The sequence below is a fragment of the Echiichthys vipera genome (assembly GCF_963691815.1).
Source record: "Echiichthys vipera genome assembly, chromosome: 3".
Taxonomy (NCBI): Eukaryota; Metazoa; Chordata; class Actinopteri; order Perciformes; family Trachinidae; genus Echiichthys; species Echiichthys vipera.
In genome coordinates, this window is record NC_139828.1 from 20,131,421 (window position 1) to 20,147,378 (window position 15,958).

The window sequence follows — 15,958 nt, forward strand, 5'->3', positions numbered from 1 at the left end:
AGACATACAGTATGGAGATAGTGCAAGAAAGTTTGCTGAGTTCAACAGTTTTCTTTGGATTTTTTTTTCTTTCCTTAGGTAGAAATAAGTAGTAAGTATTTTAGCAGAAAATGGAAATACTTATGTAAAGTGCAAGCATCTCAAAACTGCACTTTAGTACATACTAAATGTACTTAGTTGCTTGCCATCACTGCTTCTAAGGCATGGCGCACATTAAATGTGTTTTTAAAATGAACTACCTATTTCAAACCATTCTTCATTTATGTCTTAGAAGTGCTCTGTTGAAACGTTTGTGGTATTATAGTATTCAATATGTTCTCATTATTTTGCGCTTTTAACTGCGTAATGAAAAGTAGTAGAACTAGTCTTAATGAAACGTCTAAACAAATATGCGTTGATGACCAAACCTCGCGATAGAAAGATGCGTTACCTCAGGATCAGGTGACACTCATCAGGCTGAAATTTGCGATTTTGAGGTAAGAGAGTTTGTTGAATGCGACTTGATAAACAGTACGAACACGCCTGAAATAAGTAAGTTGGAGAGTTTTGGGACACATTTACTATGCGATGTGTGCAAACAGTGCTTTGTAAGTCACTGCAATCTGCAACTACAACGACAAACATTAGTTTTATTTTGAAGGCAAATGTAGTCCAGTCCGGAGAGTTTCGTTTTCTGGAACAACTGCCTGGCACCGTGTCTTCACGTCTGTGTAACTCCGGTTATAGCTGTCACCATCCTCAACTGTCTAAAAGATAATTGGAGGTAAGGCTGAAGATTTGAACACAGTAGCCTATTAGATGAACAGGCTTATATAAAGATGTCAAAATTGACGCGATGTTGGAAAAAACTTGCGGCGTGGAAAACCTTTTTTTTTTTTTCATTCTGAGAGGAAAACGAAAGCTACTGTTTGGCCTCAACATGCATCAATCTGCTGAAAGTTTCGGTTTCTATCTGAATCTGTGCCAGTTACGGTACAGGGGCGTAAATATCGACAGCCCAGGAAGTGCGGTTACCCATGGTGTGGGGTGGGATGTTGCATAGAACAACAACAACAACAACAAGAGGAATCAAGGTAATTTTAGCTGAATTGACAACGAGTGGTGTCTGGTGTCTAGGCCCTACACACTGTATCTGCAGGCTACGTTCAAAGATGTTGTAAATGCAGAGGGGATTTTTAAATGTAGGATATATATATGCTTTATTTTATTATTATTATTATCTATTTACGTTATATCAAAGTAAAACGCACTTGTGAGGTTATAGCACAAAATAAACTTCTGTTAAAGTCTAGTAGTTTCAGCACTATAGGGAAATAGACAGCTCCTCTGCTTTAAGTTGCTGATGCTCTTTTTCACGTTTTAGCACTTTGGCTGACGCTGAGTGAGCGTTATATGTTTCTGACAGCTTTATTTCCCAATAGAATAGCCTAATAGTGTTTTTAACACCCCGGGGTACGGCTGGACCATAGACTGTATAAAAATGGACGTAGCATGCCCGTCGAGGTTCGTTCTCTCAACGTTTCAGTCTTTCTGACCTTCATCAGGTCAGGTATATAATGACTTCTTATCCAGGAGGACAGTCCAAGCTCAATTAGTCTAGATATCCTGTATTTTAATGCATGTGTTTGTTTTTGTATTTAGACAACAAAGTGGATAAACGCCAGAAGTTCATTCACCATCCTTAATATACTTCAACCAACTGTCCACTATGAACCCCATGCTAACCAGGAGCCAGCAGAAAACTATCTGCACTCAGCTGGGAAGAGTCAAACTCAAGCTGCTGTACAAGGCCAGCATCCATGGATTCACCAGCGCAGCCTTCCACCAACGATGTGACACCCACAGTCCCACAGTGTCTGTGGGTTATAACACATCTGGTTATGTGTTTGGAGGCTACACCCAACTGTCCAGTCAGTCAGACTGGACATTATGTGCATGATGACCAGGCCTTTCTTTTCACCTTCAGTGGAGAAAAGCTTCTAAAATATCCGGTAACTGGTGCAGCTAATGCAGTGAAAATGGTTGGTAACTCTGGTCCATATTTTGGAGAAGCGTTGGTTCTTGTCAATGGAAGCAAAGCAGTAGTGTACAGCAGTCCAGGAAATTGTTACAACTTTGTTGCTGCAGAAATGCACGGCAACGACCTGAACCTGTCTGAGTGTGAAGTCTACCAAGTGGAGGGTGAGTTTAATATAAATATTATAAATTATAAAAACATATGGATCGGGAGGGTGGCTGTGTCTTAAATTTCCTTTTAATAAAGAAGCTAAATATAGATAAATATGAAACCAAAACATAGTGATAGCCCAAATGTCTCTTTTTGAGCAAACAGTTGCTAAAAAAAGTGTTTGTTACAGCCTTAAAATGACTAAAACAATACAGCCTTAAAGTGACTAAAACATTACATTAACCAGCTCTGCTTGTACTGATGGAGTGGTTCAACTTAATATACAGAATTTGCTCCATTTCCAAATAATGAAAGGCTCATCAAGTTAGTTCACGGCCAGGCATTTCCTATGGAAAACTGTTTAAACACCACAGCTTTAAATTTCATAAACACACATTAACAGTTGGCAAGTTAAAAATCTTGCTGATGTGTGCTCATCACTGCAGGTGATGTGTTGCATGTTGTCACTCTTTGTTCTTTGCCTTAATTCTACACTTGAGGAAGTACTGTTGATCAGGTTATGATGATATGACATAATCTTTGTCTGCATAAGTCAACGCAAACAACAGGCAAAAAGATTATCATGAATATGATAAAATATGCTGTGTGATATCATGTTTTGTTTAATTGTGTTTTGTGTTTTGATCATTTGTTGTTTATATATTGAAAAATTGTTTTCGCTGTCCAACAGAAACCAAAGAATTTGAGAGGCCATGGAGGACGATAATCTGGGAATCTGAGTAAGACGGATACTATCCTGCACATGATGCTAACATATATACAATAAATAACAAACAAATAACATGCTTACTATTGTCCAATATAAGATACTGTATACACTATGAAAAATATTGTATTTTTGTTTTCATCATTTAAATATAACATATATTATACAACGACAATTCATGGCAAATCCTAATATATATTATACCAGCTACTTTAGATTATAATGGACTGTCAAATTAGTTTACCATGCTTTTGTAACTCGACAATTCATGGCAAATTCTCATGAACCATCACTGCTATGTGCCATCGCAGAGGTTAACTGGCTTTGTGCAAAAAAAAAAAATCAATCACAGACATCTAGATGTTGTTTTGATGAAGAACAGTTCTCAGTGGGCAGTTGGCTCAACAAAATCATGACGTGCCACTGGTGTCTGAGGTCGTGAGTTTGAGTCCTGAGTGATGCACATAGACGTATGATGAAGATGGACGTAGCTTCCAGGTCTGAAAAGTGAAACAAATGCTGAACTGCCTTAAACCTGCATTCTCTCGAATGTCCAACAGGGGACGACTCCACTGATTGCAAAAAGAAGTCTGTTTGTATAGAAGTCAATGGGAAAATGCTCTACTTCTCTACATCATTTCTTCTTTCTACAGGAAGAAGAAGGAGCTGATGGAGACTGTTAAGATGTACAAACCCACAGTCAGCTCTGTGTCGCAGGTCCGGGTCCTGCTCATCGGACCAGTTGGAGCTGGAAAGTCCAGCTTTTTCAATTCTATCAACTCTGTATTCAGAGGCCACGTCACCAGCCAGGCTATCTCTGGCTCCTCTACCACCAGCCTCACCACACAGGTTTGCTCTTGCCTCTTAATGATTTCCATTTGTGGTGGTGATTGATTTCAAAATTAAAACCCGGCCCTGTCCTCATTATGTGTTTTGTTACTCGATTGCTTTTTTCCCCCGACAGTTTCGCACCTACTCGATGAAAGCAGGGCGAGAAGGAAAACCTCTGCCAATCATCTTTTGTGATACCATGGGATACGAGGAAAGCACAGGGGCAGGACTTGACATAGATGACATCAGCAGCATCCTTAAAGGCCATCTGCCAGACCGTTATCAGGTACAGATTTTTGTTTCATTGAGCAGGATAATGTACAGTATGAGCCACTGATTTGGCTGTAGTTAACTCAAACTGTCCCTGTCTTTCCCCTCAACTGTGTGACTCAGTTCAACCCCTCTGCTGCTCTGCATTCAGAGGCCAGTGGCTATCGTAAGTCCCCAGGCCTCAAGGACAAGATCCACTGTGTGGTGTACGTCACTGATGCCTGCAAGGTCTCTATCATGCCCACAAAGCTGGAGGAGAAACTGGAGGCTATCCGCAGAAAGGTCAACTTAATGGGTCAGTAAGATTGAGTCCCAATTCATTGTGTGTGTGTGTGTGTGTCAAAACTCATGAAATGGGCCTTAACTGTCTTAAGCCACGGTTCAGGTAGCTCAATATATGACTTCCAGTGTTTTCAATTTTTTTTTTTACTGTTTTAACCATAGACTTTTAATTGTAAGAATTTTATTTTACACATTGTTATTCAAGGTTGGACATTTGATTCCTGTAAATCATCTTGGAGTTAAATTGACACATGGCTTAAAACTTTAATACAGGGAAGAGTATTTGCTACTCTGTATTTGCTACAGTGCCTATCATAAGTACTCACCCCCTTGGATGTTTTACCCTTTTATTGCTTTCATAAATCAATCATGGTCAATCAAATTTGGCTTTTTCACACAAAAATTTATTGGAAAAAACTATTTAATGTCGAAGTAAAAACAGATCTCTACAAAGTAATGTTAATGAAACAAAATTATATAAAGAAATATAATTGTTTGCATAATTATTCACCCACTTTTAAATGTTATGGTCTAATTTAAAAGAGGTCCAACCAATTGGTGCCAATAGTCTCACAAGTAGTGTAATGAAGATCACCTGAGTGGTGTGGCTGTGTCTCAAGTGATTGAGGTATAAAACACCTGTGTCTGAAGGGTCCAGAGACTGGTTGATCAGTATTCCTGGCTACCATTACACCATGAAGACAGAAGAAAGCTCCAGGCAACTCAGGGAAAGGGTTATTGAAAAGTACAATTCAGGGGATGGATACAAATTTCCAAGGCATTGAACATCCCCCGGAGTTCTGTCAAATCAATCATCAAGAAATGGAAGGAAAATAGCACATGTGTGAATCTGCCTAGTTTAGGCCGCCCTCGTAAACTGAGTGACTGTGCAAGCAGGAGACTAGTGAGAGAAGCCACCAAGACCCCTACGACAACTCTGAAGAAGTTACAAGCTTCAGCTGCTGAGATGGGAGAGACTGTGCATATAGCAACTGCTGCCCGAGTTCTTCACGGTCAAAGCTTTATGGGAGAGTGGCAATGAGAAAGCCACTGTTGAAGAAAATTCATATTAGATCTCGTCTAGAGTTCGCCAAGAAAGCATGTGGAAGACTCAATGGTCAAGTAGAAGGAGATTCTTTGGTCCCATGAGACCAAAGTTGAGCTTTTTGGCCATCAGACAAGACGTTATTTTTGGCAAAAAACACTTCACATCACGGAAAACACACTATCCCCACTGTGAAGCATAGTGGTGGCAGCATCATGCTGTGAGGATGTTTCGCAGCAGCCGGCCCTGGAAGGCTTGTAAAGATAGAGGGCAGAATGAATGCTGCAAAATACACAGAAATCCTGGGGGACAATCTTTTTCAGTCTGCAAGAGAACTACGGCTTGGGAGAAGATTTATTTTCCAGCAAGACAATGATCCAAAGCATACTGCAAAAGCTACACAGGAATGGTTTAAAAAGAACCAGGTAAATGTTCTGGAGTGGCCGAGTCAAAGCCCAGACCTCAATCCTATAGAGAATGTGTGGCTGGACTTGAAAAGGGCTGTTCATGCCCGATACCCGCGCAACCTGACAGAGCTTGAGCAGTTTTGCAAAGAAGGATGGAGCAAAATTGCAGTATGCAGATGTACAAGACTGATTGAGACTTATCCACACAGACTCAGTGCTGTGATTGCAGCCAAAGGTGCATCTACTAAATACTGACTAGAAGTGGGTGAATAATTATGCAAACAATTATTTTTCTTTATATAATTTTGTTTCATTAACATTACTTTGTAGAAATCTGTTATCACTTTGACATTAAAGAGTTTTTTTCCAATACATTTTTGTGTGAAAAAAAGCCTAATTTGATTGACCATGATTGATTTATGATAGCAATAAAAGGGTCAAACATCCAAGAGGGTGAATACTTATGATAGGCACTGTATATTTGATGACAGCAGCTAGTGCACAAACTAGACTCACCAGACTAGAAGATGTAATTGTAGGACAGCCTTCCAGACCATCCCCTATATGTTAACCTCTTAAATACACACACACACACACACACACACACACACACACACACACACACACACACACACACACACACACCCCGCACGCTCCTATTACACTTGTGCCTTTACTTCAAACCTGACTCAGAAGTTGAAAGTTCCTGATTTCCGATGACAATTAAATGCAGAATAGGTTTCAGTGACTTGCTCTGACTGGCAGACAAACCGCTGCTGACTGAGTTAACATGGTCACTAACCTTGCGGTACATTTGAATATAGCGCAGGAACGTTGCCACAGACACGGATATTGGGTTACTCAGCAAAGAGGCAAATAAAAACTCTTTCATTAGTGGGTCATATGATCAGTCATCATTGTTTTAACTCACTCTTTGATAGGAACTTAAAAGAAAATTAACTGCATGGAAATCTTACGGAGTACAACTTTTAAAATAAATACCTAATAAGTACCTAAAGATGTTCTTGCTCCTCCTACGCTATTTCCAGGGATTCCTCAGCTGGTTCTGCTCACAAAAGTAGATGAGGCCTGCCCTTTGGTGAAAGAGGATGTGAGAAACATTTACAAGAGTGAATACATCAAGGAAATGGTGAGGATGTTGTGATTTTATGCAGAAGAAAATGATTTGTGTTTATTGTACTGTAGGGTAGTAGTGTGTTTTTATTTAAGTCTTGAGCTCAGTTGACAGTCAAAGTCATTTTTATTTCTGTTAGTTTCTGTAATTGAATACACATAGATCCAAAAGTACTTGACTGGTTGAGTATTGAAGATGTCCTACACTCTTTTGGGATCCAGATGCAGGAGGTCAGCGCTCGGCTCGGTGTTACAGTGTCCTGTATTGTTCCAGTGAAGAACTACAGCGAGGAGCTGGAGCTGGACCCAAACTGTGACATCCTGCTGCTCAGTGCCGTCATCCAGATGCTTCGCTTCGCAGATAATTACTTTGATGACATCAGTGATAAATTCTGCAAACTTGAAACCAAGGAATAGGGAGTATTACTGCACCAGATGTTCATGAAATGTCCTTCACAATGACACATCTATGCCTACATCCATAAAATACTTCATCATTGTATTATATATTATTACAGTAATAGTTATACACTCCAGGTTTTGATGTTTTGCTATACCTCTCATGTAATCTCACAATTTAATATTTTGTTTTTAGTATTCAAAGTTGTCACGCCCTTTTTTTTGTTTGTTTGTGCTGATGCTCAGTGTCAGATATGCCTTTGCACTTGTTTTTTTCTAATTTCAAGGTTGATTTTCTAATTTTTTTATAAGTATTTGATGTTTTTTTGTCAGGAAAATAACTAACATTGTATAAGCTGATATAATCACAGTTATTTGTATGTTGCATGTAATGTACCTTCAGTTTGTACTTTGAGTTGTAAACACACTGACAATAAAAGCTCTGGCTGGCCAGTCTGGATGTGGTGCATGATTTGGAAACCAACACAATGTTCCTATGATTCAGACACAAATGATTTCTAAATGAATTACCTTTGTTTCATATTCTGCATTTAGAAGTAGAACCTCAAAGTGCACGAATGAACACAACAATTTGCTATTTTTAGCAGCAATCTAAAATACACAACACACATCACACATCTAAAACCACTTTCTTCCTGCTTTTCATCATTGAAATTAACTGAATTAGAGTAGATTATAAATGAGCCGCGGTCCTCTCCATATCATTAATTATTTAATCTATGAATGCTCTGTTCAGGATAACTTCTACACACACACACAGTATATTAAAATAGGTATTAAAATAATGTCATATTCTGTCTAGAAGCCAAAGCTTTATAATAAATATATTTTTATGAATAACTTATGGACTGCGTACAATGGAGACATTTTGATATAACAACATCTCTGTTGTGAACGATGAGATCATCGGGTTAATGGGAAAACGAAAGTTAAATGTTGTGTCCGTCAAAGCGACTAAAATGTGTCTATAACTTCCCGTTATTAACTTCAAAATAAAGTCTGAGTGTTTTTGTTTAGTAGATACTCGTGATTGATCGCGTCACAAAACTGTCATGTTGTTAATTCTTTTTATTGGGGCTCAAAGGATCAGGAGACCCCCAGTTGTATTTTAAAAAGTACATTACAAAATAAACTTTCTTCCCAAAAACAAAACAAAGAAATAAGTCTAAACAGATTGTAGATTGTAGTCTAGATTGTAAAAAGCCCTTACCAAACAAACACAACATGGATGAAATACGTAGCTTTTTTTGAAAGGTACTTTCTCAATGTTACTCATAGCGTCACACCTGTTGTCCCATCATCCAATCAGAACAAAGGAGGTGAGGCTCTGGGATCTAAACTTAACCGTGGTGAAGACCAGCCAAGGTCTCCGTTTGGACTTATTCATTTAAAGCAATTCTTCCTTTTCTGGCATTGTTACACTTTTCTTTTGTAATCTTAAAATGCTCCTAATAAGCGTATGGCACTGTCAAATGTAAAAGAAATCCACCAGGTGTGGAAACTCATCAATATTCAATTCTCTTATATTTCTGATAATAGTCTGACCAATCATAAAGCTTCCTGCCTGTCATCCATCGACCATGGCTCCATTTCACTTGCGTTGCTCATGGAACCTGACAGGGATCCCAGTGCACTTGTTGGAGGTCCGAAAATTCGGACTTCCCATGGCACTTGAACGCAGCGCTAAGTGATCTAATTGACACATGCAAGAAAGGTAAGAATTGCTTTAAATCAAATGTTCCATGAACAAGTCATTTAACGAGTAAAACGAGTATCTGTTTTTAATCAAAACTCCACATTAAACTGACGTCAGTCTGGTGATCAACAATAGCCTATAAATGTACTAAATTCTAATTTTGAATTTGGTTAAGGAAGTTCATTTTGATCAAATACACTTCTTCAAAATGACTTTTTACTCTTTTATTTCGAAGGCAAAGGCCTAATACTTCCGGTTTAAGTGAGGCTTAATGTCCGAACAACAACAACAACATGTATAAGCAATTCTTTCTCCCTGGAAAGTGATTCAGCTCTATCGCTAACTGTGCTCCAAAGAGCAGGTAAAACTAAATAATTCACACTAACATGAACTCGTTGAAGGGTAACATGAAGTTCTACGAACGATGTGTAGATTTGAGCACCTGATGGTTGATGTTAAAGCTGCATACTGTGTCCGACTGACGGCTGTCAAGTTTAATCTCGATATTCTCTTTATTTTTAGCGCCTTAATAAGTAAATGTAGGCTTAGTAAAACGGAGTTTCAATGCAATCCGGCATTCTTTTATTAGATCACTCTGAAAACAGACTTTGTCCACCGCAATTGACTTATTTACCTGTTTTGTTATGGGCAGAAGAACAAAAGCACTAATAAATATGGCCTCTAGAGAGTTGAATCACACCTCTCACTGTCAAAGGAACATGCATCAGGAGAGGAATAAATGTATGGACAACATTTTATTTAAAAGCACAAAAACTCAATATAATCATGGTTTGTATAAGACTTCTGCTTTATCTATTAAAATGTATTTATGCTCCGAATCTATTCATGATAAATTGTGTGTGTAACAGCTGAATGATGTAGATCAGTGTACTAAAGTGCATCCACTACACTCAACACAGTGTGCTGCTGAGAGGGTCATATATTTCATATATTTATGATGTGCTCCAAAGCCAGGTTCAAATGCTCACTACATTTAACTTAAGAAAGCAGTTTAGTGTCTCTACCTCTAACCTGAATCATACTAAGTGAGTCCAGTTTAGCCCATGAGTCAGTTAATCTACAATTGAAATAACTGTTATTTTTTTGTGTTCAGACACTTTAAAGGCTCCGGACGGTGAAGAACTGCAGCAGAACAACCATCATGAACCCCATGCTAACCGGGAGCCAGCAGAAAACTATCTGTTCTCAGCTGGGAAGAGTCAAACTCCAGCTGCTGTACAAGGCCAGCATCCATGGATTCACCGGCGCAGCCTTCCACCAACGATGTGACACCCACTGTCCCACAGTGTCTGTGGGTTATAACGCATCTGGTTATGTGTTTGGAGGCTACACCCAACAACCTTTCAGTCAGACTGGATATTTTGTGAATGATGACCAGGCCTTTCTTTTCACCTTCAGTGGAGAAAAGCTTCTAAAATATCCGGTAACTGGTGCAGCTAATGCAGTGAGAATGGTTGGTAACTCTGGTCCATATTTTGGAGAAGCGTTGGTTCTTGTCAATGGAAGCAAAGCAGTAGTGTACAGCAGTCCAGGAAATTATTACAACTTTGTTGCTGCAGAAATGCACGGCAACGACCTGAACCTGTCTGATTGTGAAGTCTACCAAGTGGAGGGTGAGTTCTCCTTTATCAACCAAATATTTATGCTTAACGTATTTCAAACAGATTGTTTCTAACATCACACACAAGGCAAACTTGATTAAAGTCGGAAACTTTCTATTAAAATATTTCCTGAAACTGTCTCTATATCCTCACAGCAATTTCAGACAGACAGGGAAAAAAAAGTACCCCAGCATCTTAATGGCATCTTAATGGCATCAGTCCACTGTGACTGACCTCAAATAACCAATCAGAGCAGAGTCTCTGACACAGCATCAATGACTGCTCATGAACTCTTAAACTAATCAAATATGAACCAAGATTCTGTAACTGTGGTGAGTAATTCTCACACAAAGGGTCAAACAAACAGATCATGGCTCTGTTCAGAAGCAGTTTGAAGCTCAACTCAGGCCAAGTTTTAATGGTTTAGCTGTAAAATTACAAATTTTGTCGGTCAGTACAGGTGGTGGGGCTTGGTTTGGGCTCAATTTAGTCAAAAACATTCTCATTTTACAGCTAAACAGTAAACTAAAATATATCTATGAAACCCTTTATGTGAGAAATATGCACTACAGTAACATAATCTTTACTCATATTTGATGAGCGCTGCCTAGTTTCACAGTTTGATCAGAGTTCATGAGCAGTCATCAACGCTGCGTCAAACTCCTCTGCTCTGATTGGTTGAGGGTCAGTCGCGGTGGAAGCCATTGGCAGCACACAAGGAGCAGCAGCTCAATGCAAAGCTACATGATTGTTTTCACAGAATGTTTGTATCAGATTGCTGTCAGGATACATTGACAATTTCAGCAAATATGTCAGAATAAACACAATAGACGAGAACTAGATACATGTCTGGATTTATGTGGATACGAGACACTGGTCTAAACAGTTCAGCTAAATAGCAGAGAGCTCTGGATAGGACCCGGGAACATAGGACTCCTGTTTTCACAGGAGTCCTATGTTCCCCACTTGTCACAGAAAGGGTCCTATGTTTCCCGTTCTGTTATTTTTTCCACAATCAGTGCAAAATTCCCTTGCAAATAGGATTCTGTAGACCTTAACACTACCCCCTTACCCTGACCCTAGCCCTAACAAAATGCTGAATTTAATCTGCAAATGGTAGAGGCTTATGCAACCGGGGAACATAGGACCCTTTTGGGGAGAAAAGGGACCCGTGGAACATAGGGATGACCCCCTCTGGTTTGCTTTTTAACATCGGACTGACAAATAATAATCAGTAGCTCAGAAATGATGGATCTCAGTTCAGTGTGAGTATTTATTATGTGCTGAGAAGTAAGGGAACAAACAAGGCAGTGGTTTCAACAAACTAAAGTAAGAAATGAGCTTGTCTGAGGGATGCTAATTCTTTTTAGGTTGAATTATGTGATCACTTTAGTTCATGTTTCATGACTTCAAAAAACAGTTTATAGGTTATTCATTTTGTTGATTTTTACAATGTAACCTAATCAAAATTGAATGACTGGGTGTTATTTGGATAAAATAAGTTATATTATTGTTTTTTTATTATTTTTCTCTTCAACAGAGATCCCAGAATTTGAGAAGCCATGGAGGCCGATGGTCTGGGAAAATGAGTAAGCTGGAAGGGGCAGCACTTTGCAGCTTCTTTTTTCTATGTCCATGCTTTGCATCCTATAATGCTATTACTGTAATACTCTTTAATATGTCACAGTATACTGCACCTTGTCATAATATACAAAAAGACCTGAGGAAATTAAAACAGAGGATGTTTTAAAACGGCTCTTTTTTTGTCAGGAAGAGGACAGAGCTGATTGATGCTATTAAGCTCTACCGCCCCACGGTCAGCTCTGTGTCCCAGGTCCGGGTCCTGCTCATTGGACCAGTTGGAGCTGGAAAGTCCAGCTTCTTCAATTCTGTCAACTCTGTATTCAGAGGCCACGTCAGCAACCAGGCCATCGCCGGCTGCTCCACCACCAGCCTCACCACACGGGTTAGTTTCAGCTACTGCTGCAACAATCAGTGCATCCACCTCTTTACAGTTCATATCTTTGTAAAATGGATCTGTTTTTAAACCAAAAAACATCAACAATTATACACCATTACTACCAGTTGTGGAAAAAAGGGCACCACCTACATCTCATAGAACATTTACTAGCATGTAGGACAGCCTCTATGATATAACAGAAGGGCACCACAGAGGGCACATTTTTGTGCATGACTGAAATATCTCAACTATTATAGAAATTGCCATTTTGCATGGACATTGATTGCCCAGGGGATAAATCTTACTGATTTTGGTGAGCCCAAAGTTTCCCTCTAGCAGCATCAGGGACACATTTGTGGTTTTCCATGAAATGTGTCAACAACTTTTGGATGGATTGCCATGACATTTTGTAGACATTTACGTCCCCTCAGGATAAATTATAATTCTGATGAACCGACTCTTTCCTCAGGATTTCAATCTAATAAGTCATAACAGACAATGACCACAGCATAGCTAACGTTATTCCCAACAGCTCCAGCTGTACTTTAGTGTTTAGTGCGGATTAGCAAATGCTAGTATTCTAACACACTATTTGAAGGGAGTGTGTCTATCCCCATGATCCTTTGTTCCCAAGCTTAATATCCTAAATATGTTTTTCCCTAGGTCAAACGTTTGACTTATGTTTCCCTGGGACAGTATGTTGAAATTACCAACAGCTTACAATGGCCTACTGATGTGATACCCCTCCGTACACTCTCAAATTTGCAGGCATTTCTTGACTTTTGACATTTATATGTCCACAATGGCTAAACAGATTTCTACCATTCAAACTACATTTAAAAAGTTGATCACCCTTTTGTTCTTTTGCTATTTGAACTGCGAAGATAGCCCTTACTGATCACTTATAGTGTTTGTTTATATCTAGAGAAAGTAGGGTCTTGAGTGCTAGTGACAAAACTATTATCTGCACTTACTAAGTGACTGACAGGACCTGTCTTTATGGCTGCTGGTCAAGTACACTTTGCCTGTCCTGTGTTTGAAAGTCTTTTAAAAAGGCGGAGTGACCTTGTGTTGTTAAGTCTACAAATTAAAATTCTCACCATCCATTACATCTTACATGACAGTTTCGCACCTACTCAGTGAAAGACGGACGGGGAGGAAAACCTCTGCCGATCATCTTGTGTGATACCATGGGATTGGAGGAAAGCACAGGGGCAGGGCTTGACATGGATGACATCATCAGCATCCTCAAAGGTCACCTGCCAAACACTTATCAGGTAGAGCTTTTTGTTACATTCAGCAGGATAACAAATGGGACGATGCACTGATTTGGTTGTAGTGTTGTTCTGTGACACAAACTTTCACCTGTGTGACTCAGTTCAACCCCTCTGCTCCTCTGAGTGCGGAGGCCAGCGACTACCGTAAGTCTTCGGGACTTAAGGACACGATCCACTGTGTGGTGTACGTTATTGATGCCTGCAAGGTCTCCATCATGCCCACAAAACTGGAGCTGAAGCTGGAAGCTATCCGCAAAAAAGTCAACTTAATGGGTCAGTGAAAATGATTCCCCACTTAATTTTATTGGTACAGCTGCATCCCGAGACCTCAATGAGTAAAACGTTATCTGACTAAAGTCATGAACTATACAAAAAATAACTCATTTTGTTCTCTGTATTCTATGTTGTTTGATATTCACAAACCATCAAAATATGTCAGGACTGCTAACCTAGTACAGCAGTACATACTAATGCTTATGTACAGAATGCACTGTAGGACAGATGGCTGCATTCAAATATCAGGAAACAATAAAAACAAATAGGAATTTAATAGAGTAGTAGCATAGTAACTATACCAACTAGTAGCTTAACTACACTGCGGTACAGTATAGTACACTACATTAGATGCAGAGAACTTTAGAGAGAGACAGGTTGTCTTAAAGGAATAGTTTGGATGTTTTGTAATGGGTTTTTAAGAGGTATTTACTTATCCATAGTCAGTACATGATGAAATGAGTCCCTGATTAACAGGGAATTGAAGCTGAATATCGTTCTATTTAAAGCCAAAAAACTTACAGTAATTAACCTCGCAAAACACAGGAGTTGCGCGTCTACCACTGCCTCCTCCAGTTAGTTTTGTTTGTCCTTATTACCATTTGAAACACCAGTCACACAATACACAAACAAACCAATTTAGGCAGCAGGAGACCATCAACTCCTGTGTTGGAGTTGCTTAAGCAGTACGTTGCTTAATTTCTGTGCTGGGACTCCTGTCTGCTTCTCCAAACTGGGGGCATGCTGGCCGTCATCAACTGTAGGTGATGTACTGATTATGGACAGGTATCTCATACAACGATCACTTTGAAACCTCCAAACAATCCCTTTATTCATTAACAAAATGAGTACAGTATTAACAAAAATAGTACAGTATTTGAACATTTTTTAAACGTTTTTTTTTGTTTCCAGGGATTCCTCAGCTGGTCCTGCTGACTAAAGTGGATGAAGCCTGCCCTTTAGTTTTACAGGACATTACGAACATCTATAAGAGCGGCTACATTGAGGAACTGGTGAGATCAACTCTAAATTGTAGGATTTTACTCTGACAAAGAAAATGTTAATAGCCTTTTCTGCCGTCATTGTGGACTTGAAGGATATAAGCCACACAAAATTCAGAAATCCTGGTCAATATAACTTGTTTTTGTGTTATCTTATTCAGTTCTCTTGTGAACAGTAATGGTTCAGATATACGATAAGAATGTTCTTGTTGAATTGTAATAGGTAGTAATAACCTACAGAAATACAAAAATGTAACACAAGCAATCTTTCTGTGGACCAAAGGAAAAAAACAAAACAAGACTCAATTCAAATGAACACAATTCTTTAGCTTGTTTCAAAAAATGAATCTTTCGTGTTGCTTTTGTGATCCAGATGCAGGAGGTCAGCGCTCGGTCCGGCGTGCCAATGTGCTGTGTTGTTCCAGTGAAGAACTACAGCAAGGAATTTGAGTTGGACATGAACTGTGACATCCTGCTGCTCACCGCCATCCTCCAGATGCTTCGCGCCGCTGATAGTTACTTTGATGATCTCACTGACCAAATGAGCAACATTGAGACCAAAGAATAATATACTCTTTACACTCTGTATATGCTCCGGGAACACCAACAGTGCTTACACCAAACTGCTATCAATGTTTTCAGTTACGTCATTCCAGTCCCTGTTGTTTTTTTTTTTTTCCCATTAAGCATTAAGTATTTTTCTTAACAGTATTTGATTCCAGGTTCCCAGTTTCTCAAATGTTTGCATGGGCAGATAAAAATTAAATAACACATTTATTGTTAAGTTGCATGTTTCAGTTGCGTCTGTAACAACAACCACAGGATGTTAAGTAGCATTTGGAAACT

General features: G+C 39.2%; 1 protein-coding gene across 1 annotated transcript; it reads left to right on the forward strand.

Moving 5' to 3' along the window:
* Positions 1-1,645: 1,645 nt before the first annotated feature.
* On the forward strand, positions 1,646-15,916 carry LOC310945372 (uncharacterized protein). Its single transcript, XM_083911453.1, is given in 16 exon segments — positions 1,646-1,906; positions 1,908-2,181; positions 2,859-2,907; positions 3,548-3,743; positions 3,859-4,011; positions 4,119-4,290; positions 6,779-6,879; positions 7,086-7,245; positions 8,593-8,602; positions 10,105-10,613; positions 12,142-12,190; positions 12,372-12,567; positions 13,686-13,838; positions 13,940-14,111; positions 15,024-15,124; positions 15,486-15,916. Coding segments are annotated over 16 exon segments (2,688 nt in total). The 5' UTR covers positions 1,646-1,708; the 3' UTR covers positions 15,681-15,916.
* Positions 15,917-15,958: the final 42 nt, after the last annotated feature.